This window comes from Sparus aurata, chromosome 17 (genome assembly GCF_900880675.1).
Source record: "Sparus aurata chromosome 17, fSpaAur1.1, whole genome shotgun sequence".
Lineage (NCBI taxonomy): Eukaryota > Metazoa > Chordata > Actinopteri > Spariformes > Sparidae > Sparus > Sparus aurata.
The window spans coordinates 25,671,650-25,694,631 of record NC_044203.1 but is presented as its reverse complement, the minus strand read 5'-3'; the positions used below and the strand labels follow the sequence as shown (position 1 = coordinate 25,694,631).

At 38.9% G+C, this 22,982-nt stretch overlaps 2 protein-coding genes across 3 annotated transcripts; one reads left to right on the top strand and one right to left on the bottom strand.

Annotated features, from left to right (window-relative positions):
* Positions 1-74: 74 nt before the first annotated feature.
* pafah1b3 (platelet-activating factor acetylhydrolase, isoform Ib, gamma subunit) lies at positions 75-3,600 on the top strand. Of its 2 annotated transcripts, XM_030393870.1 has the most exons (6): positions 75-196; positions 490-583; positions 1,072-1,161; positions 1,312-1,428; positions 1,599-1,721; positions 2,094-3,600. In XM_030393870.1, the coding sequence occupies exons 2-6, from the start codon at positions 503-505 to the stop codon at positions 2,352-2,354; spliced, it is 672 nt and encodes a 223-aa protein (XP_030249730.1). In that variant the 5' UTR covers positions 75-196; positions 490-502; the 3' UTR covers positions 2,355-3,600. The 2 variants fall into 2 exon arrangements, with proteins under 2 accessions (XP_030249730.1, XP_030249729.1); XM_030393869.1 differs by having other exon boundaries at positions 137-583.
* A 2,417-nt stretch (positions 3,601-6,017) lies between these two features.
* LOC115567760 (carcinoembryonic antigen-related cell adhesion molecule 5-like) lies at positions 6,018-22,059 on the bottom strand. The gene is made up of 15 exons (XM_030394609.1): positions 21,978-22,059; positions 21,563-21,871; positions 18,210-18,491; positions 17,850-18,116; positions 17,689-17,760; positions 14,292-14,588; positions 12,226-12,507; positions 11,868-12,131; positions 11,229-11,504; positions 9,918-10,169; positions 9,524-9,799; positions 9,138-9,389; positions 7,891-8,178; positions 7,397-7,648; positions 6,018-6,670 (listed from the first exon to the last, which is right to left on the bottom strand). Exons 1-15 carry the CDS (start codon positions 22,030-22,032, stop codon positions 6,585-6,587), a joined length of 3,510 nt encoding a protein of 1,169 aa, XP_030250469.1. The 5' UTR covers positions 22,033-22,059; the 3' UTR covers positions 6,018-6,584.
* Between the last annotated feature and the right edge of the window lie 923 nt (positions 22,060-22,982).

The following is a 22,982-nucleotide window of genomic DNA, read 5'->3' as shown; positions in this document are numbered from 1 at the left end:
ATCTATTTGTCAATAACTTTATATAATTTCTTCTAAAATTCATCGTCAAACACATTATTCTAATAAAATAACGGTTGATTGTAAATTACATGAAACACGATCACTCGTTCCCCATGGAGAATAATGGTACCTGCAACTACAGTGAAAATGTACTTCCTGAAACTGAATTGGGAGATGACGATTTTTTGATTTTATGGTAGCCTATGTTTAGTAATATCTCTAAATGCAGCTGCTCTGTGAAGCTAAACCTCTTTCTCCTTTTGTACATTGTATAGTTGCATGGTTCAACGTTTAATCTGTGTGTGACCGGTATCTCTCAGTTAAACTATACCTCTATGTTGTGTTTCAGCAATTAAGCTAGCTACTGTGGCTAATTCCTCTAACCACCTCAGGTTAACCTGGCAATTATAGCTGTTGGCGGTTGATTTATCGGTTTGTTTTCGTTGTTAAAAGTACCAAATAGCCTTCGTGACTGCTTTCCCAACACAGATAGAGCCAAGTCATGAGTGCAGACGACTTAAACCCCGCCGCCACACCCACTCCCTGTGAAGACACCCAAGGAGATGGACGATGGATGTCTATGGTGTGTGAAATAACCTAATTATTTTGAGTTTTCTGTGAGTCGTTTCCCGGGATGTACATGACTAAAGCATTACAGCAGCTATGCATTGTCATATTGCATTGTCTCTAATATAACTTAAGTTTAGTCTAAGTGAACAAAGCAGAATAATAATTAATTAATTGTCATTTATTTTCGATGACATATAGCTGTATAGATGGTCATAATCCTGATAGATCCTTTCTTTGAATGAGCTTCTTTGTAGTTGTTTTTCCATCAGATCTACATGGTAGTATGCACTAATAAAGTCTTTTTAAATCTACTATTCAAGCTCATATCTCACAATTTCCTTCTTTAATAATATATGAAAAATTGTCTAAAAAGGGCACTTTTTTTAAATGTGTTTTTCTTATGTAAACACAACTTCAAGAAAACCATGTGATGCTGCGTTTTGAGGGACGCTTAATACTTTATAAAAACAAGGTTAATCTTCTCCTTTTCCTCCCGTATAGCACAACCGTTTTGTGTCTGACAGCAAAGACAAAGAACCTGAAGTCCTGTTTGTAGGAGACTCTCTTGTTCAGCTCATGCACCAGTTTGGGGTAAACACAGATCACACACTTTCCTGCGTCTTATTGTGTGCACAGTGTGTGATATCTAGTCTTGTACTCATAAACATCCATGAACATCTTCAAATTCTGTGACCTAAGGACTCAACACGTGGATGCCTTGCTGTTGTGTTTTCTCTGCAGATATGGCGACAGCTGTTCTCTCCTCTCCATGCCCTCAATTTTGGGGTGGGTGGTGATGCAACACAACATGTGCTGTGGAGACTGAGCAACGGTGAACTGGATAACATCAGCCCAAAGGTCCAAATCACAGCCAAAAATAGAGAACACAATCATGCTCGTTTATTCACACAGTAGACTTATTGTTCTTAACTCTGTGATAACATCATAATTCCAGGTACAGTATAATGACCTAGAACCATCAATGACATGTGTCCAGTCATGAATTCCTTTCTCTTTTGTTGCTTTAGGTCGTGGTGCTGTGGGTAGGCACTAACAATCATGGTCACACCGCTGAACAGATCTGTGAAGGTATCATGGCTATTGTCCAAGTCATCAAGAACAAGCTGCCCCAAGCCAGGACGCTCGTACTTGTAGGTTTTTCTCTGATGCACTCCTTGATATGATTGTCTGCATGTCTGTCTGGAATTGATAAATGAAGTTCATACAACCATTAAACTGTGTAGTGATGTCACCTTGTTCAGTTCAATCTCAGCTCTGTGTGGCAAGGTAAACTATAGACATTTGAAGTTTGTTGAAAAGGGATTCAATTGTGTGTGTGTGAATGTTTTGGTGGAATGCCACTTTTCACGCTACATTTAGAAAAGCTTTGCTTGTTTTGGAAGAGAGCTGAGAGTGAACTACATGTGAACTTGCTTTGTGTTTGGTTGAGTTTCAACTGTTGTGGGTGAGTGATTACAGAAATACTAAGTAACATCAGTAACATTCATAATTCTGTTTTCCAGGGTATTCTGCCCAGGGGTAAATCGCCAAACCGTCTTCGGGAGCGTAACGCCAAGGTGAACAAACTGGTCCAGGAGGCCGTGTCGTCCCTCCCCCATGCCTCTTTCTTCAATGTGGACCCAGGTTTTGTCCACTCCAATGGTAGCATCTCCCATCAGGACATGTATGATTACCTTCATCTGACCCCTCAGGGCTACCAGGCTGTGTGTGAACCACTGCACGCCCATCTCAAGTCCATGCTAGATAAGCCTGCTGAGAACTGAGCTACCATGGCGCTTACACTACCGCAGTGGTCCTCATCCCTGAGCCCGGAGAGCATCTCACTCAGTCTATTAACTCCTTGAATAATGGATAGAATCAATTTAAGAGCTAAGAGCTGCTCACATTATTTGTGTAAGTCCTCTTCGTGGCCAGGGTTGGTGACCACTGTTACAGACAATGGGACCATAAAGTCTTTTGTGTTTATGATACAGTCAGAAATTAAATGTGCTGTGCTAGAGAGAGACAAAGTCTTGCCTCAATTCCCGGTAAGCATCCGTTCCACTAGCCTTTGGCTCTTACATTGGATCATTTAATTTCTCTGCCACATAATACATATGATGAATATGATGAGGGAAACTCACTATCTATCACCCGTGAGAGTAACTACATGTGACAGGATGACACTAGAAGCTACAGTTATATATAAATAAATCCAGATGGGCAGCAGTTATGAATAAAGCTTTTAAAAGGATGCAGCAATTTTTTGTTCTCTTGCTGTAGGTCAAAACGTTATTTGCTGCACCCATTAAACATGTAATTTATAACTGTGCTCCAGATGTCATCCTTCAGCTCTCATGCCGAATTTACCATGGAATATAAACAGATATCTGCTTTTCTGACACCGTCTATGACAAAATACCATCTAAGGTTACATGAACAGGAAGTCCCTGGACAAGGTTGAAAGACTGGTGTCACCAGAATATGTTTGGTAAAAGAATTGAGATACTAGAACTGTCCTTACCGGGAAATTGCTGTGATTTGTCATTTTGGTTTCTCAGTTTCACCAAGTTCCACAAGATACATTTACTTGGCGATAGCTTTATTTTCTCTGTTGTGATGTCTGATGTTTTTTTGTAAATGTTAATTTGAACAACCAAATGTTTTTGATTGACCAATGCTGTCTGTTTGCTTTTTATCCTGTCACAAGTCGTCTCATTATTGTCCTGTACATTTTTTTGCTTCACCTACTGTAACAGCAGCACTTCTTGACATGACAAGCTTTGTTGCAAACATAAATCTTTTTGAGTTGTTTGTGAAGTTGTACCCATGTATCCAAAGTTGCTTGTGCTTCAAGTTTAATCTCATCTGCAACATAATGGCCCGTCAGACCTACTAAAAAGGCTTTACTTCACACTAAAATGCTTCTGAGATTCTTGGATAAGGATTGTGCTCCAGAACTTGAATTATGCCTCCGGATGGCTGATTGTGTAAGTGATGAAAGAATGCATTAAAATACGAAAAACAAGACGGTATCAGTGTCCTTTGATTGATTGATCAGATCGTATCGGTGCTGATACAGAGTTTGCAGCATTGATAGCCACTGATGCAGTGATTGATTTTTATGCCTCAAGATCTCTAACCCAGTTCAACAAGAGTACACATGCACACATTGGGCCCAGAAGAGATTTATTGCTTTTGGTTGACTGGTTTCGTTCTGTTCTCACAGAAGTGGAGAAGTTCATTTCTGTAACTCGAGGAGGGTGAACAAGTCTCGCTTTGCTCTAGGCCTGTGCCCAGCTTTGTTAGGATCAGTACAAGACAGATACCTTTTCCAGCATTCTTCACACAATACAATACCTCATACTTAGCATTTCGGCTGATTATAGCAAGCATAATCTTACATTCGATAGTATCGATGACTGATATTGAGCACCCATAATTGTGATTGATTGTAAGTCTGGAAGGACGTTATCATTCACAACATGCATTGTAGATGAAACATAAGCAGGAAGTTTAATGAGCGTTGATATCCTTGTTCTGTCTCAGTTTCCTGTCATGTTTAAGCATACTGAAGACAGATTTGATGTCAAGTTTAGTCAGTAAGAAAAAAGGACAAAAGTCAAATTTGTATGTGTGACCCATTTAACCATTCAAAGTAAGATAATGATTTCGAGAGTGTGAGAAAAGCTTCAACTTGAGACTTAAAAACACGGGGCCATTTGGCATTCAAAGGCACTCATGCATTTCATGTGGGTCCCGCACTTACTCACAATGATCCATTACTCAAATCCACAATCAGGTATTTTGGCAGCGGTTCATTTCTTCTTTTAATTCACCTCCACCCACTGTAAAGGTGCTAGTTGGGCAAGGCGTACTTCATATAACTGAGTCAACAAATGTGCCACGGCCTCAGTTTCAGATGTCAACACCATCCTTTATAAGGAGGCTCAATAACAGCCATTGTATTCCCTCACTTGGACTGAAGTTAGTGTGCATGCAGGACTTCTTTCCCTGGACTTATCATTCTGTACAACATGGGACCAAGAATATTTCTGCTGCTGGCTCTTGGACTGTTTATTTTTACCGATCACGGCCAAGGTATTATAAACTTTGTCAGAATGAGATGAGTTTTTAAAGTAAGTTTACATCCTGTGTGTTTAACTCTGTGATTGTCTTTTCAAAGGTCTTCCTGAGACCCGTAAGCAATCCTTGATTGTCAGCCCATTCACTGATGGTATGTGGGGTTAATGTTTGACACTCATTTTCACAAGATTGGCGCATTAATATTCATCAAGTTTTTTTAATGTAAAGGGGCACTATGTAATTTTTTCTCAACTTTTATTCTTGAACTGTAGGACCTCTAGATGGGCAATTGGCCCCTTTTTTTAACTCAAAAATATACACCTGTTTTTCGCTAATGTTGACACACGTGACTTTCAAGGATGTTCGGGAAGTTTAAGACTTGACCTGTAAACCCTTCACTTCTCCTCCAGCTGGACAGAATAAGGATTAAATTGGCCTTAAACTCCCATAGTCTGAGCCTGGCCTTAGCTCTTGTAAGCTGATATTCCTTTCATCAAGAGCTCTTTCTCTGTTTGTTAATAAGCCCATAAAAAAGTTGCATAGTGCACCTTTGATTTAATCAAAACCTTCATCTTCATCTTGTTGTTATTCATTTATTTCTAAGTGTAAAATATCAAGTGTTTTCTAGCCCCTGACGCTGGAAAACCACTGACTATTGCGAATCCAATCAACACTCCAAGGAAGCACAACAGACTGTGCAACTGTAAAGGTGAAAGTAACAATATTACAGTTATAAACCAATCACAACGTTTAGAGTCTAATCAGTTTATATGTAAGTTAAGCCTCAGTATTGGCAGAGTGAGTCATCCTCACTCATTCTGCTCTTTTGTCTTGGTGTATTTGGGTCACCCAGGAAAGGAAGGAGAGGCGCCGAGCCCACGCTGCCTTTGTCAGGAGTCTGCCAGACGCAGAGGCAAGCAGCAGAAATGTGAGTTGATTCATAACATGATGAAGTTAAACAACCGGTAAAAAGTGAGATAAGTAAAGGACTCTTCGAAAGTGTCATAGTGATATTAATTCCAAAATATTTTGGAATGAAAACTTAATCTGTTTTTTTTCTGCTAACCCTATTGCTTCACCTGTCTCGATGTCTTAAAACCCAAAGTGAAAAGGTGGTGCCAGAGGAAACAACATAAGAATCTGAAGAGATGCAGCTGGTTTTTCAAACCAAAAAAGGGCACGGCCTTTGACCCCAGTGTCCCCATATGAACAACACTGAGAGGAACTCATAATATTTGTGTGATGTTTATGCAGTAATCACTGTAATACATATTTTATTGTACACACAATATATTTCTTATTAAAGAGCAAATGTTTTGTCACGAACCAGCACAAATACAATAAAGTCCCCACAAAACTGATTGTGTTGATTTTTTATTGATTGACAAAAAAATACCATGAATCAAAACATCATAAGACTTACATTTACTTACAGTTCTAATATCATCGCACACACACAAAGTACAGGTGATCAGAATGCAGAATTGCAATTAATAGCAAAAGATTATGAGGGTATTTGGTATTTGGAATTTTTTTTTATCAAGGGCCTATACAGCAGCCACCATGTGAACTACTTTTATGAGCTAATGATGATAATATTTAACATAAAAAACTAAACAAGCAGTGCCATCATAATAATTATAATAATGATGATGAAATTTGTCCTTCCACTGTCAGTGTAAATTTGACTATTCAGTATTATACATAAATGACAAATTTGATTAATTAAAGGAAATATCAAACAAAAACTGAAATCAAAGCCTGTCACACTCCAATATTCACATTCTTCTTTGCCTTCCAGTAAAACATCACAAAAAGTGTTATTACGGCATCAAAATATTGACTATACAGTACCTTCCCTTTCATTTTACTTTAAGATTGTTGAATGTAGAGGGAGCAAAATGCAGCATCACTGGATCTCAGAGGACTCAGTCGAACAGCACAGCGGCCGACAAAGCGAACAGACCCATCAACATCAGACTGCCTTGGGATGGGATGAGGGCGGAGGCGTGACCTGAGAGGGAGAGAAAGATGGAAAGACTGATAAAGAAACATGTCTGCTGTTCTGAAGTGAGAAGAAAGTTAGAATCAGTAGGCAAGCATCCCTGCCATGTGAAACATCTTTAATTCTATGGCAGTTATTCTGTGTACGAGATTCAACAATAAGTCGACTAGTTGGTCAAAAGAAAAAAATAATTGCCAAATATTTTGTACGATATTTATTTCTCAAGCAAAAATGTAAAATAAATATGCTTGTTTTGGTTTCTTAAATGTAAGAATTTGCTGATTTTCTTGAAGAGACTTTGGGTTTTGGATGGCGGGTTGGACAAAAGAAGCAATTTGAAGACATGACTGCTGGCTTTGGGAAATTATGACAAGAATGTTTCACAGTTTCTTTTTATTTATTTATTTATTTACATTTTATAGACTAAATGATTGCAGAATAACCCCCTTAATAAATTATAAATAATTGTTAGACGCAACCCGTTGTCTGCAAAACTCTTAATGTGGATTTAACTCAAATATTTTAAATTTGTTTAAAGCCAACAATAAACAAATAAAACAAAAGAAATACTAATTTTGAAATTATCCTAAGTTTTGCATCATATTTCAACCATATTTTTCCTGTAAGCTCATCTGATACCACAAACTTTTTTGAAGACCATTAAAGAACCAATTAGGGAGATTTTGTAGTGACCACATCAAAAATAAGGAGAGAAGAGGAGTAAGGCTCACTCACCGATAGTGAAGGTTTTGGTCTTGTACATGGTGATATTGGTCACAGGGTTCCTAGCCTTACATGTGTAGTTCCAGTAGCCACCTTGGAGTGTAGTGAAAGTGAGTTCCGAGCCAGTAATTTCAGGTACAGTCTGATTGTTAACGAACCAGTAGAAATCACATTCTGGCCGTGAATCAGCATAGCATTTCAGAGACACAGGGGAGCCAAATATTATTGGATCTGGAGTCAAGATTTTCACATTCAGAGGGCCGTCTGCAGACAGACAGAGACAGAAATGGTCAGAATCATGTTCGCTAAAACAACGAATATTGTGGCACACATCAAATTTGTTCTGCGCATCTTGGAAAGCTTGAGTGCTAAAACATTTTTCATTCAACATCTATACACACACACAAACACACACACACACACGCTGAATTCTTAAAAAAAACAATATCAATGAACTGAATGAGTTTGAAATAAAAACACCCTCCATTGTTTCCTACAACACTCACAGTTCACCAGCAGCATGTACGGGGGGCTACTATGGTGAGCAGCTTTATTGGCGGCAACACACTGATACGCCCCGTCATTGTAGAGTGTCACTGGAGTGAGGTGCAGCATGTTGTTTTGAATGTGGTAGGACATGTTCGCTTTCTCCATGGAAGTGTTCATGTTGAGGTACATGTTGTCCTTCATCCAGTAGATCTTGTCGTAAGGCCCTGTGACCTCACAAGTGAGAGTGAAGTTCTCATTGTTTATTGGGATCGTGCTGTTTTGGACCATCACTGACGTTATAGCCTCTGTGGACACAAAACATAGAAGAAAATAGTGTTTGATCTTTTATACAGTCAAGTTGCATACATGTTAAACTAGAGTAGTGACACACGATACCACTGCTGTCACCAATAGTAATACAATACTAAAACAGATATAGATTAATTAAACCTGTTATCTTTTCCTGAAATTTATGTAAAATTATCTTAAAACGCCTGTCCCAGTCTAGCCTGAAGTAAATTCATGGCTGGCGTTGAACCATTTGGAGTACAGGCATGGCTCTGGGCTCTTTTGAAAGGTCACAGTCTGAACAGTTGGAAGCTTTGTAATTGCATTGATCTACAGGAATTTGATCACACTCAAGTATTAATTATTTCTTCTCGCCTTAGTTTTTTTTAATGCAAAAATAAGCCTGCAGAGGACCCGGGAACTGGCCCTGTTAGGTGGAAAATACAATGGGTCCACATAATAAAGCCTTACGTGGCCTAAGTCCAGCAATCACTGGAATTGAACACAAACACAGTCGTTTTTCTAAGGTAATATCCAGAGGCCTGGTAAAAAAAAAAAAAAAAATGCTGTTTTTATGACCTTAAAATACCCCTGCTGGAGAGTTACATTAATCACTAAGTAATAAGAATACTTTATTTCTTATTTGCACAAATTATTTGCAAAATAGTCAAAAACAAGTGCTGAGATGGAATAATAGCCTTAACAAAGAGTAAAATGCATACAATTATATAAACACATTTATAATTTCCAAGTTCCATTTAAACTATATATTGCCGGTTTTGAAATTTCATTGGCTATATGATGCTCTATCTATATGATCCAAAAGCCCTCCCATACACATACTCATCACACACAGAGTCGTCGCTGCGCTGAGAACTAAAAAAGCTACACACTTTTATAGAGACCTAGTAACGCTTGGGATTGGATGTCTTTATATTTACTTATCAAGCCGCACACTATGTTTGAGTTTTCTTACCAACGACCGTGAGCATCATGGAGTTTGAGCTGTTCTTCCCCGTCACAGAATTGTGGGCCATACAGATGTATTCCCCACTCATATTCAAATACAAGGGGCCAGTTGTAAGCATTGAAGTATTGGCCACCTCAGAGCGATTGAACCACCAGGTGAAGTTACTGGGCGGCATCGACTTGGCAGAGCAGTTGAAGACAGCGGTACTTCCTGTCTCTGCATAAGCTGGCCCATAAATGATGGGCTTTTGTGGTCCAACTGCAACAGCACAGGACAGGGTAGGATCTCATGGAACTACTGTATGTCTATTCCAATAACCTAAGATGATGCACACTTTATAAACTCTCAGTTTACAATATTCAGTGACATAAAATCCTTTAAATATTACTCACAGTTCACCAGGAGCATGTGAGGAGGGCTGGTCATGTTTCCAACAGCATTAATGGCCTTACACTTGTAGTATCCAGTATCAGTGTACGCCAGTGGGTTGAAGGAGACTGTCTTGTTATGCATGGAGATAACAGTTGAGCTGTTTTCATGCAGCGGCTCACCATCTTTCATCCAGTACACATGGTCAGCAGGTCCAGTCACATTGCATGTTAGATTATAATGATGACCTTCTATGGCAGGATTCATGGATGCTTCTACCTGTACATCTGTGATAGGATCTGAGAACAGAGCAAAAATCCACAACAGTTCATTAAATCCCTCCTGATCCACCTTTTCCCATTTGTACACAGGAGAAACTATTTAATAAAAACATAAAAGAGGCCATCCAAGTCTCACCAACAACAGTGAGCATCGTGTACGCAGTGCTGTTCATGCCAGTGACGTTGTTGTAGGCCTCGCAGACGTATTTCCCGCTCATGTCTTTGGTAAGAGGAGGTGTGTAATACTTCGACATATTGGCCACATTAGAACCATTGAAGAACCATTTGTAGGTGCTGGGAGGGTGTGAGGAGGCGTGACAGCTGAGAGTGACATTGTCTCCTGTCTTTGCCACATTTGGACCCATGATGGTTGGCATATAAGGTCCATCTAAACACAAGGAGATTACCTTAAAACACCTTCATTGAAGACATGTTCACATGACCATCAGCAAATTCATAAGATGCAGAAGAGTACACTAATGAAGACAACCTTTGGATATCCTATTACCAACAATCTGATATTTAGTTCATTTGAGTTGAATCTACAAGATGTTTCCTTTATCCCCATCACATCCTTTCATGTCAGACATGTAGGATTAAGAATACATGTGTAATGTTACGGCTTTTTGTCAATGCAACCTGGTATCACCCCAAAAGCTTGTAACATAACTGCAACATAAGAAACATTCCCAGCTGACTTTCAAAATAAAGGCACCGCAACTACTCAGTTAGTTTTAGACACAGAAATTACTTGATTACATTTAGGAAAACATCACGGCTTGTCTTAAAATAACTGATTCCTTGAAACAATTGATTGATCAACATTTATCACTGGTTCAGCTGTAATCAATTACTCAGGTGAAAGTCCTGTGTTTGACCTTTTCAATCCACGTAGGCATTCTTGCTTTGTGGACTGTATTTGACTTTTACTCATGCCATTATCGCCCCCTGCTGGTACTGCCACTTCATACACCCATGCACTTTTAATGCCAGGTGAGGCAAACCATGACATTCACACGCCAGCCTCCTGTGGATCGATAGGTCTATTACACACGCCAAATATGTCTTTTTCCAGCCTCTAGATCATTTTTTCAGTCGGCCCATCAGCGAAGTGTAAAAATACTCTACTATGTCATTAAAACATTTTTTTTTAAGGCTGTTCAAACAGAGGTAATTCAAAAGAAAAAAATGAAAACCTACTTCTACTATTAAAAAGGTGCCTTGTTTTTTCCCCAGTACTTTTGTATGTATAATGTTTTTTTGTTTGTTTTTTTAAATTGGGAAAAAAATGAGTGCAAAATTCAAGGCATTTGTTTGCACTTAACCTTTTTCTTTTATTCAAAAAAATCTGGCCCTTCGTGGAATGTGCCTAACCTCAAGTATTTGATGTGCAAAGTATGTCACAAGCAGAGAAAGGAAAGATAGAAGGAGAGATTCAGATACTTACAGTTGACTTCCACCATGAAGGGGCTGCTGGTCATGTTGCTAACATAATTAAAAGCCTGGCACTTATAATTTCCATTATCTGACTTTTGGACTGGGTTGAGAGTCAGCGTCTTGTTGCCCATGCTGAAGTCTGTTGTATTGTCGGCGTAAATAAGATTATCGTTCTTCCACCACCAAATTCTGTCCACAGATCCAACCACCTCACAATGCATGGTGAACGACTTGTGAAGTATTGCTGGTCCACCTGTGTGATTCACCACGACTGATGCAAGTGGGTCTATAGGACGAGAAAAAAAAACTGAGTGATTTGAATTCACACATGTGAGTTGAGTGAATATGGCAAATGTGACTGTAAAATGAGTGGCTGACATTTTGAGTTAATGCCTATTTGCTTTTTTGAGAGTTAGATGGGAAGATCAATACCACTCTCACAGCTTTCAGTTATATGTGTATGAAGCTACAGCCAGTTAGCTTAGCTTAGCATAAAAACTGGAAAGTAGTAGCAATCCACCAATCAAAGGCTTAGCGTGACAGCAAATAAGCCTTTTCTCCAAAATATCAAATAATTTCTTTCAAACTAGTGTGTCTCTGCTGAGATAATAAAATAAAAGAAGCAAAACATTTTTAAATCCAACCTTACCCAAAACCATGATCATTTCACTTGCGCTGGCAAACCTGGATGTGACCGTGTTGTGGAATAAGCATGTGTAACTTCCTGAGTTGCTCTCTGCAACTCTCTCTAGTTTTAGCTGTGGGCCAGATTGATTTAGGTACATCCCATCAAACATCCACTGGATGGTCGCCTCAGGTTTGGACTCAGCTGAGCACATCAGCGTGATGTTGGTTCCTGTTCTGTGGATGTGCATCATGGGCATGGTCGTCATTGTTACGTTACTTGGACCGTCTGGTGAAGCAACAACAGAGAAATTGTGTTAGGAGGTTGTATGACTGGATTTTGTTAATGCTGTTGGCTGATACGTTGTCTTGTGAAAACTCACAGCTGATGTTCAGATGTACAGGGGCGCTGATTTCATGGCTGATACCGTTGGACACATTGCACTTAAACGGCCCCTTGTCATAGCGGGTCACCATGGCAATAGTGAGGGTGGCGCCTCCATTGCTGAACTGCACTCCTCCACCTGCTGTGACCACAGAGCTGCCTTTCATCCAAACATAAGACAGGGACGTGCCCTTGGACACGGAGCACATGAGAACTGCTGTGTCATTGAACTCCACCAGGTTGGTTTCACGTGCTGTCAGAGTCACGTTTGAAATAGGCACTGCAAAGAAGGAAAAAGACAAGCCATTTGTCATCCAGTTGAAAGAGCCGATTGCAGGTGACGGACAATGTACAATAGGTACAGGTGGAAACGTGACCCATATATGAACTGAACCGAAGTTTGATTCAAGTCAAAATTTGTATTAACCTTCCTTGAGGATTGTTGATTTCATAATTCATGGTGTAAATGAAAATAAGCCAATAAACCGTAACATTTCCCCCTGTAACATAATCTGATAAAAATTTTGATTTTGCCTGGGATTTTAGAGGACTTTCATTGAAAACTGATGACATCTCCATCAGCCTCAATTGTACTAAGATGGGGAACTTTGTCAGCATGACAGCATGTTGACTGAAAAAATAAGGTCATTAGAAATACTTGCAAAAGCGTTTAGTTACCAGCATTATTGTACCATAGTGCCTGAGTTCAGCGTCAGAGGGCAACAAAATGAACTCTCTATGTCTTGTTTTCCACTGTACTATGTTGGAGCGACATATATCCATTGGTGCTGATTGTAAAATTGTGAGCTGATACCAATGGCAATGTTTTAATAAACAATTTGCCTGATAGTTGATGCCAGCACAGAATTTGGTAGTTTTTGTTTGTTTTGTTTGAGCTGTTGTTTATTCCTCCCTTTTTTTAGCAAACAAAACAAAAACAAAAGAACAACTTAATCATATAAATATAATGGAACTGTTTGAAAGTTATTTAGCCCTTCATTACATTATCTTTGAAAGAGCATAAATTGATTAAACAACTTTTGATATAACCTTTAAAGCTTTTTGAAAAGTAGTTGCTATGGTTTCTACATACTTAGGGGGAAGAGATTCAAACTCAGAACTTTAATTTTGACAATATTAATGGGGTAATAATACAAACTCAGGGATATAATTTATTTCCATAACTGAATAAACAAGCTTCTTTAGAGGAAAACAAAGGTCCCCAAAACACGGCTTGAAGCTAGAATGTGTCAGGGTCCGCCCAATAGGATTATAGTAAAACATGATAAAACAGTGTTGTCCTTTAGGGTCAGTTTGTTTAGGCATAAAAAAAGACAGTCATTGTCAATTTTTCTCCTCTGATTACAATTTCTTCACCAAAATTACAAAGTGCACCTTTAATTATATGAATTTTTCAATACTGACATCACCTCACAAACTGATGGCGGCAGTGTCACGAGGCAATAGCACATTGATATGCCAGTTTAAAATGTACATGACTCATCAGATTTGCCAATTGGTGAGTGACGTGTTATTTGCCAATAGGTCAACAGCAGTCAACAAGGTGACCGTTGGCTGATACCAACGTTTGGTCGATATCGGTGCATCCTTTACTAATAATGTGTTTGACAGTAGTGAGAGTTACTGCAACAGATGCATTGTGTTTTAATATCTTAATGTGTGTTTGATGATTTAAATGTGTGCAAAGTTAGTCCAAAAAGTTTTTTATCAAATAAAAAATATTCAGCCAAAATGCCCTGTTTCTTTAATTTTAGGACTGAAACTTAGACTTAACAATAACTCGACGTGCAACTGTCCAAAGTCAAGGTGACTGTCATGGCTGCTTACTCCCACACAGCCCTGTTCTTTTGTCTTGCAAATCAACACTTGAGGTTCACACTGCAGTATGCAAATATTATCTGCTGATAGATTTCAATTTCTATTAATGGTTGAATGAGTCTTCACACGTAAACATGTAATAAGCTTCGTTTATATACCTTTCAGGAATATAAGAAAGTATATGAAGGAGTGAGTGCACATGAGCGATGATAATGTGATCCTTACCTTGGACCGACAGGGTTAAATTAGCACGAAACAAATTGAATGCCTCCAATATGTACATTCCAGAGTCCTCCACCTGCAGTGACCTTATAGTCAGTGATGAAGTGTTTGGATTGTATGTCACCCTGTCGCTCCAATCCATATCTATCATCACATTTCCAGAGGAAATAAATACAATGATGCCCATGTCAGCCAACATCCATACTCCTGTAGAGACATTGGTCTGGCTGTTAAGTGTGACATTGCTGCCCACTTGTATGGGGTTTTTAGTGGCGCTTATACTCTGGCTATGTGCAGGAGCTAGAAACAAAAAGCAAGGAACAGACAATATTCAGTTATTCTTAATCAAACATTGGTCATTGTACATGACATAAAAAATTATATATTTTTTATCATTTAGATTTAAAAAATCTCTCAGGCTCTCATTTTCTGAACTGAGGATTAGTATAATTTTAAAACAAAAAAATTATTTTTGTTAGAATAATTCAACAGTACCTGTTTTGAAGGTAATCGTGGCCAAGATTAGAACAAACACCAGTCGAGACTCCATTACAGTCTTTCTCTCTTTTCCTTTCGGTGGGAACCTTCCTGCCAGCTAAATGTGCTTGTCTCTGGCCGTGATAAATTCAAATCTGACAATTTAATATGGTCACAACCGGCTCCTTATCAGCAAATATTTGCTCTACATCAGTCCAGCGTTCTGTTCTCAAGTAAATGCTTAGCCCTAGTCTTCCATCATCATTCTACCTCACTGCCCTAGCCACACCTTGTTTTGCCCTGCTTCACCAGAGACTGTACAGGTACACAGCAAGGTGTGCCCATTTACTGTAAACCTCAGTTGCTTTGCAACTTTCCACCAAACAGAGGAGGGGATGGAGATATTTGCGAGTGCAATATTTGAATTGGAAGATTACCAAGAGCAAGGACCGGTTTTGATGTAGTCTAATACTCTTGATAAATGTTGTGAGCAGTGTCCTACTCTAAACTATGTGGCGTAAACTATGGGGTAAAGACTGCTTACATTAAGGGAAACGTACACGGCAAAAAAAAATGAAAATAAAAAAATAAATTATCACGGGATCAACTAATCTTTAAGTGTTTCTTTAAGTGTCTGAAGAAATCTGATCGGCACATTAGATGAATTACCAGCATACATTGTTTGAACGTTAAAACTCTTCTGAGACTCTAATTTTTCATCGTTTGAAGAAACAATATGTGAGAGAAATATGCTGTGTATCCTTAATACATTGTGAGATAAGTTGTCTACTTTTACAATAATGAAAAAGTTGATAAGCATCATAAAGGTTAGCGTTAAATTGAGCCTTTAACCAATCACACAACTAACATAGTTGAAAGATGTGTTGCTCAGCTAGAAAGTCATATGGGAAACTGGATTGTGAGTAACATGCACTAACTAGAGAAACTTATGGACTCTAAGTACAACTTAAGTATTACCGGTATTTGGTTTACACAGCTAAAAACATTTATTTACTTTGAATATTATATATTATCAATATATTTTATATTTACAGTAACTTGAGGTATTAGGAAGTAAACAAAGCATATTCTAGAAGTGAAAACAAATATTTATCACACTGGACTCTACATTTATATCAATAAATATCTTGTCACCGGGCACTTATTCTTATAGGGTAATTTGGTAACAAGGAGCATAGCCGATAGCAATACTGAGAGGTTTGATCAGAGGGCAATAGACTGTCTTTACCTTTTCTGTAGGTCTTTTTGTTTCTTTATCTCCTGAAGATAGGACTTCTTTTTATCTTAACTTAATTTTTGACACAAGAGATGAATTAAAACTTTATTCTGAACTCTATACCAAACAAGCCTTTTCAATAGTCTTCTGTTCTATTTCTGTCATTGTCCATCAATGCTTATCGATTAATGATTTTTTTCTCCTGCTTCTTTCTTGCCATTGCAGCATGATCATGAGTTTTCTAAGTTTCGTTTTGAACATTTCATCATACTTAAATAATTGCAGCAGTTCAGGTGTGTTTCATAAATGCAACACAATACAAAAATGGCCAACAAAGACACGATAGTACAAAGCAGTAGAATTGTATTGACAGACAAAGATTTTGGTTCTGGTTTTTGCACATGTTTGAGGTATGTGGGTGTGGTTGTGTATTTTCCTGCTCACTTTGTGTACTCCTTATCAGCCTTTCAATTCATTGTTTGATGAGTTAACATATTACAACATACTTGGTCAAATAAAAAATTCCTTCACATCAGTAGTGTCAATCAGACTTGCTCGTAATAATATTCATTTGTTTCATTTAATTTAATTGTTGAATTATATTGCAAAAAATATTTCAAGACACACAGTGATGGTTTTGAATGCTGTATTGGTTCACTGTGCAATATCTATGTCGTTGCGGTCGTCATGGACTGAATGAGACATCAGCGCCTGTGAAAGAGAAGCAGTTGGTCATCAGTTTGTCAAGTTACAGTGTTTGTCTTCACATAATATCTATTCTCTCACACAAAAGTGCTCTCATTCAAACTGTACATTCCTTCTCCTTCAGAACATATTCAGTGAATATTAGTTGCGCCTACACCTAATAAGAGACAGACAGACAATCAAAATTTGTTTTTTTTTATGTAATTTTAAGAAATTCACTGGCTCCAGCCTCCAGCAGGTTTGGATTTGGGACAAAACGCTTTTCAACTTACATCAAATCAGAGTCTGTCACGACTTTTTAGACCAAACTATTAACGGGGCAGTTCTGGAGAGGAAATGTAAACTTGGAATTTAGATATTTACAAATAAATGAGGCAATAATACAAACTCAGAAGTAAATAACATTTATTCCATTACTGAATAAACAATAATCTGAATTCAAACAGAAATGTCACCACTTTGAAGGGATCATTTTACCTCTTTTTCTTCCTTAAGACTTTTTTTTTTTAAGGTAACTGTGCAGAATTTAATGTCAATCCTTAAATTAGAATCATGGGTTGGGAACCTAAAGATTTTAGATTTCGATCAATCTTAATGTCGTCTTACTTCTTTTTCCAGACTACACATAACCTTATTGACCCATATGGATCCAAGCTATTTGAACTAACCAACAGAATGATACAGCAAACTAGATGGCTGTTCAGTCTGGACACATTACTTCATGTCAGTCTATATTTATTGAGTTGTCATGGTGCAAATTGAGAAACTCATAGGCTATTTCAAGTCAGGCTATAGTCTAGTGGGCATTTCTGATTGAGAAAAAAGATCGTAGCATAGCTCAAGGGTTGTGATTGTGATGGAATACATTGTTATATTAGTTTTTGGGCAGATTTACCTATTTAGAAAATTATTTTGGTGTGTGCGAATGACCAAAAGTTTGAAGTATTTCTACCTTTTTAGTTATTCTAAAACTTGCCTTTTAGAAGAAGGGTCCAAACAATAACAGCAGAGGCAGCAGCCACACACTGACTGCCTGTTGTTCAGATCCTGACTCTGCGTAAACAGAGCAAAGTGAGGATGAAGTTGGGAACAGATGGACAAATACGGTATGGAGGTTGATGTCAAGATACAAACAAACCCACTTGATATCATGATGTTTGTGGTGATGGTGCTGTTCATGTTGGTATGGTTGTTGAAGGCCAGACAGGAATATGGACCGCTCTGGTCCTCACTGACGCTGAACAGCTCCAACAGTGGACCTGTGGTGTTCACAAGCTCTCCTCTGACGGCCCACTGGAGCAGAGCTGGAGGATTGGACTGAGCTGAACAGAGCATGGTCAGATTGGATCCAACTGAAAAGGAAGTGCTGTTATTTCCATTCACAGTTAGCGCCATGTTGTCTGGACCATCTGAGAAAAGAGAAGAGCAGAGGCATGCAGCATTTCAGAGCTCTGATGGTGAAACTGGAAAATATAGTACATGGGGGAGACAAAATAACTCACAGCTGATGGCAAAGTTTAATGCATCACTGTTGCCATTGCTGACAGGATTGAACACACGACACATGAACGGTCCCAGGTCATAGCGGGTCACGTTGACTATAGTGAGAGTGGAGTTTCCGTCAGTGAGCTGAACTCTGTCACTGGCTGTAACCTCAGAACTGCTGTTCATCCAGAGGAAAGAGAGTGAGGATCCAGAGGAGACGGAGCACTTGACGACTGCTGAGCCGCTGAACTCTATCAGGTTGGTTTCATTCACGCTCAACGTCACATTTGAAATGGTCTCTGTGGGAGACAAGGTTCAAGATGTGTCAACATACTGTACACTGAGGATTTGTTGTACACAAGCAATGGAGGAACAGCAGCCATACAAACAAAAAACGTCAGTGCTACATAGGCCTGTATTCTGTTGCCACCTGTGTTAGGTACACCTGTACAATCTGATGCCCTCTAATATAATATCTATCTTTACAAAGCTTATAATCTTAAGTGCTTGTTCACACAGTTTGGTCCCCAGGACATAGTTGAATGTAGTGTTAGGCTACTTTATTTTAAGAAATGTTACTTAGTCTCTCGACCTTGTCATTTACATACACGAAGAGCGCGAGGTATCAAAAACACCTCTCAATAATCTAATTAACACCTCAATCCTAATATATTAATGACAGTGTCGAAAAAGAAAGATATGATTTTACCTCTGCCAAGGAGGTTATGTTTTACCTGTGTCCGTTTATTGGTTTGTCAGCAGCTTTACACAAGAACTACTTAAAAAGTTTTTTGAAAAAATCAGTATACACAAAATACTCACATTGGGCAGTACAAACTTTAATGTTGTATTACATAAATTACATCTAAATACTCAACCCTGCCTATGCAACTGTCTTCAGAAGGGCATGTTATCTAAAACCAGGGGTGGATGTTACCAAACACATCCCCTCAAATTACTGGAACTAAGTTGTTTTGTTCAGTTACTTTCTTGCCCACATGGAACCACTGTGTGGGCAGCACGGCACAGCGGTTAGCACTGTTGCCCCACAGCAAGAAGGTCCTGGGTGCGTGACTTGACCGGGGCACGGCGCCTCCCGGTGCCTCCCGGTGCTCTCCTTGTGTCTGTGTGGGTTCTCTCTGGGTCATCAGGGTTCTTCCCATAATCCAAAGACAAATAAAAAAAGTCAAACTGTCTGTAGGTGTGAATGGTTGTTTGTCCCCATATGTCAGACCTGTGATGAGCTGGCAACTTATCCAGACTGTACCCTGCTGCTCACCCAATATCAGCTGGGATTGGTTCCAGCCCCCCTGTAAACCCGAAAAGGTTAAGCAGTTGCAGACGATGGATGGATGGAACATTTGGAATTTTTTGGGAGCTAATTAAGCTATTTCACTAGAACATTATGAATAATTACCCATTAATATAGGTAGTTGTTATGACTCATAAACACTTAAAAAAGACTGCTTTAATACAAAATGCTCCAAGTGGATTGAAATGAAACATGTAAATATATCAAAGTGACCTTATCATGTGAGATAAAGTGCAAAACGCGGTACAAAACATACTGATGTAACCCTAGATAGCATAAACAGGCTCGGTGAAACTGAAGGAACCGGCGGAGTGACCAGATAAAGGTGAGGCTCGACAGACGCAGAAACTGTCCAGACACCATGTGATCAAAAGGGCGACAAAACCAAAACACAGGCAGGTTCTCACAGCAAATAGAGAGCCGCAGTATTAAAGTTTACTGTTGTCGGCCCAGATGTCACGAGGCAGAGACACGTATTTCCTTAAGAGCTGTCTGAACACTGTACAGAGATCCACTTTTTCATTATAACACGAACCTGTTCCAGTAAAAAGGGAAGTGTAAACATTTAATCAGCACATTTTCCGCCGCTCTCTCCCACAGTCATTGCAATGAGTTGCAAAAGATTCTGTACTGATAATGTTCACAGTTTCTTTTTATACCCCCATTTATTTATTTTGATGTTCTTATCATGTTTAATATAACACTTCTTGTTTTTGGCTAGCTTACTTGGTTGGCTGTTGTCCTCATCTGCCCTTAAGATGTACACTTGTCCTGTTTGGTTGTCTCTGTGTACACCACTTATTTCATTACAGATTCTGTGTGTCTTTGAAAATGATTTCCTTGTTGTCTGTACATCAGTGTACATTTTTACATTTCTTTGTGAATCAGGTTCAACAGATGATCTAAAAAATGTGTTTCTAATTACCTGACATTAGCAGGACAATCTTTAAATTTAGATATTTTTAGGTAAAAAGTGTATTTGGATTTGGAAGTGAAACTATATAACAATCATGTGATCCGTCTCATAAAACATATTTACCCAACAATAACTGCAACCTCCTTCAAAGCACTGTCCCAGTTTAAGGTCAGAGACAGAGATGAATATGATGCAGGAAATGAAGAATGATAAAGGTTTCGGCAGCTGAAATGTCCTTGAAGGAGATATTCAATTTGAAAACCTGATTAAAGTACTGCTAACAAAGAAAAGATTAAACATAACTTTGCTCCTCTGGTTGGTGTAAGTATAGTACAGCTTCTCTCCTCAGGATGTGAGACTCCTCAATTCATCATCTGCACTCCACTTTACAGTATATTTTCTTTCTGTATCAGTATACAGGCTTCAATTCAGATTTAGTTTTTTAGCCAAATGACTGATACATGAACCTTCTATTTCTTTAATAAAACATAATGGTAACACTTTACAATAAGGACACAAAACGAATACTTAACTAATGCATTAGTAATAATGATTTCATGCAACATGAAAGCTTCTATGATACTGCGATGTGCATCTGACGAACAGTTTGATATACATTTTTTGTATTATTATTAACAGGGGTTTTTTTATCAGTGATTTTTGTTTGTTTGTTTGTTTTTTTAATGTTTTTAAACAGATTGCTGATAAGATAGCTACAATTAAGAATGCACAACTTTGGCTCTGATGTAAGCAGTGGCAGAATGTAATCTGTAACTGAAGTTATCAAATAAATTTACAATATTTGCCTCTAAATGTAGTCGAGTGGAAATATAAAGTAGCAGAAAATGGAAATTGTACTTAGGTACAGTACTTGAGTAAATGTGCTTAGTTACACTCCATCAGTGTGAGCTGATCATATGAAGTCATCATAACTTCATTTGTTTATGTGAGTAACAGGAATTCAAGATGCTTTGATAATTCTGCTCAAGTTAATCCTAACCCTAAATATATTTTAGGTGCACAAAGTTCTGATAAAAACACCCCTCAAGTGGACCGTTCATGTGCTGGTTTCTAAGAAGTCTCCAATGGATGAACTATTAAATACTCCCAACCTTGATTGTCAACTGTTTGTCCAGTCTTACCCACAACTGTGATGGAGGCATTGGCCTGAAGCTGGGGGTCGCTGCCCTGCACTACGTAGACTCCTGAGTCTGCCACCATGACGGAGCTCAGGGTCAGAGCTCCAGTGAGGATGTTGACTGACGCCCTGCCAGTGTGACTGGGGAAAACTGCCTGCTGTTCTCCAATCCAGGTAAGGATGACGGACTCTCCCACTGCCCAGCTTCCACTTTTGATAGCCGTAGAGGGAGACAGAGACAGCATCACAGTGTCGCCGGCTGTAGCTGGACTGACAGAGGGCTTGACCTCCACAGCAATGGAGGCCAGAACACCTGAAGAAGAGAGCAATGTTCATTACCTAGTGGAAAATAAATGGTACAACAGACCTTTAGTCCTTTATAACAGCATGATTAAGTTATCTCAAATCCATCAACCTACCTTGTATTAAAGCCAGCAGGACAATTACAGAGGTTACCACGCTTTTCTTTTCCATGGTGTATCAATGCTCTGAGGATGTCCTCACTATTTCCCCTCTATTATATTACACATACGTCCAGCCCCCTACCATAAATACCTACCTGCAGTAGCGACCCCAGTTCTTATCTGCAGGTGTTTCTGGTTATTTGGTGGTCACTCCTGTCAAACTTACAAACGGTGCATTATACTTTTCGTTTACCATCTCGGGTTCTGTCAATGGGCAAATGATAAATTATGACAGAAGGTATGTGAGTAAGGACTGGGGAAGCAGGGGGGTTGTGGGTGGTATAATCTACCTAATTTCTTGTTGTTTTGGATTGTTAAATTATGAACATTTTTTTGTGTTGTTTTTCTCTTCATCAGTGTCCTGTCTAATCTTTTTTTGTAAGCTTATGATTCAGGGCTATCTATAGTCTTCCACCTCAACTCCTGAAAGTTTCACTACGTGAAAAACGTGACACTTTCGACTCTTTTCTCTCTCTCTCTTTCTCTCTCTGTGAGGGTGTGTACGTCAAACACAAGGACCTCATATTACCATTGCTCCATTTTCTTTGTAGTAAATGTTCACTGACAATATCTTTCTGTTCTGCTCCATGCATTGAATCTTACACGCAGACATAACAAGATGAACCACACGGCAGAGCAGCATATTATTCAGTATTTTCATAATTCAATCAGTGCACCTGCTGTCTTTTGCAGCATCACATGTTGAGTGGGTAAACTATTATACCTTTTCACAATGCCACTCAGCAAACAACTGTGGCATTATGTGAGCCGTGGCTGTGCAAAGTTCAGTATCTGAGCACACCTGTGTTTTGCACCTGACACGCGGGCGGTGAGACTGATGACTTGGCTCCCTTATAGGTAGAGCATGAGGGTAAGCGGGCGAACAGAGGACAGATATTATTGAACTGAGTGTGTGTGTGGTCCTTTTTTCTTTTTGGTTTTAACTATTGCAAAAAACTG

Excerpts from the sequence above, each read along its gene's own strand:
- pafah1b3 (XM_030393870.1), top strand. The coding sequence starts at position 503 with ATGAGTGCAGACGACTTAAACCCCGCCGCCACACCCACTCCCTGTGAA. Across the intron at positions 584-1,071 it reads ATGGACGATGGATGTCTATG|CACAACCGTTTTGTGTCTGA; the intron begins GTGTGTGAAATA and ends CCTCCCGTATAG. Across the intron at positions 1,429-1,598 it reads TGGATAACATCAGCCCAAAG|GTCGTGGTGCTGTGGGTAGG; the intron begins GTCCAAATCACA and ends TTGTTGCTTTAG.
- LOC115567760 (XM_030394609.1), bottom strand. The coding sequence starts at position 22,032 with ATGGAAAAGAAAAGCGTGGTAACCTCTGTAATTGTCCTGCTGGCTTTA. Across the intron at positions 21,872-21,977 it reads CCTGCTGGCTTTAATACAAG|GTGTTCTGGCCTCCATTGCT; the intron begins GTAGGTTGATGG and ends TCTCTTCTTCAG. Across the intron at positions 7,649-7,890 it reads GTACATGCTGCTGGTGAACT|ACGGCCCTCTGAATGTGAAA; the intron begins GTGAGTGTTGTA and ends GTCTGTCTGCAG.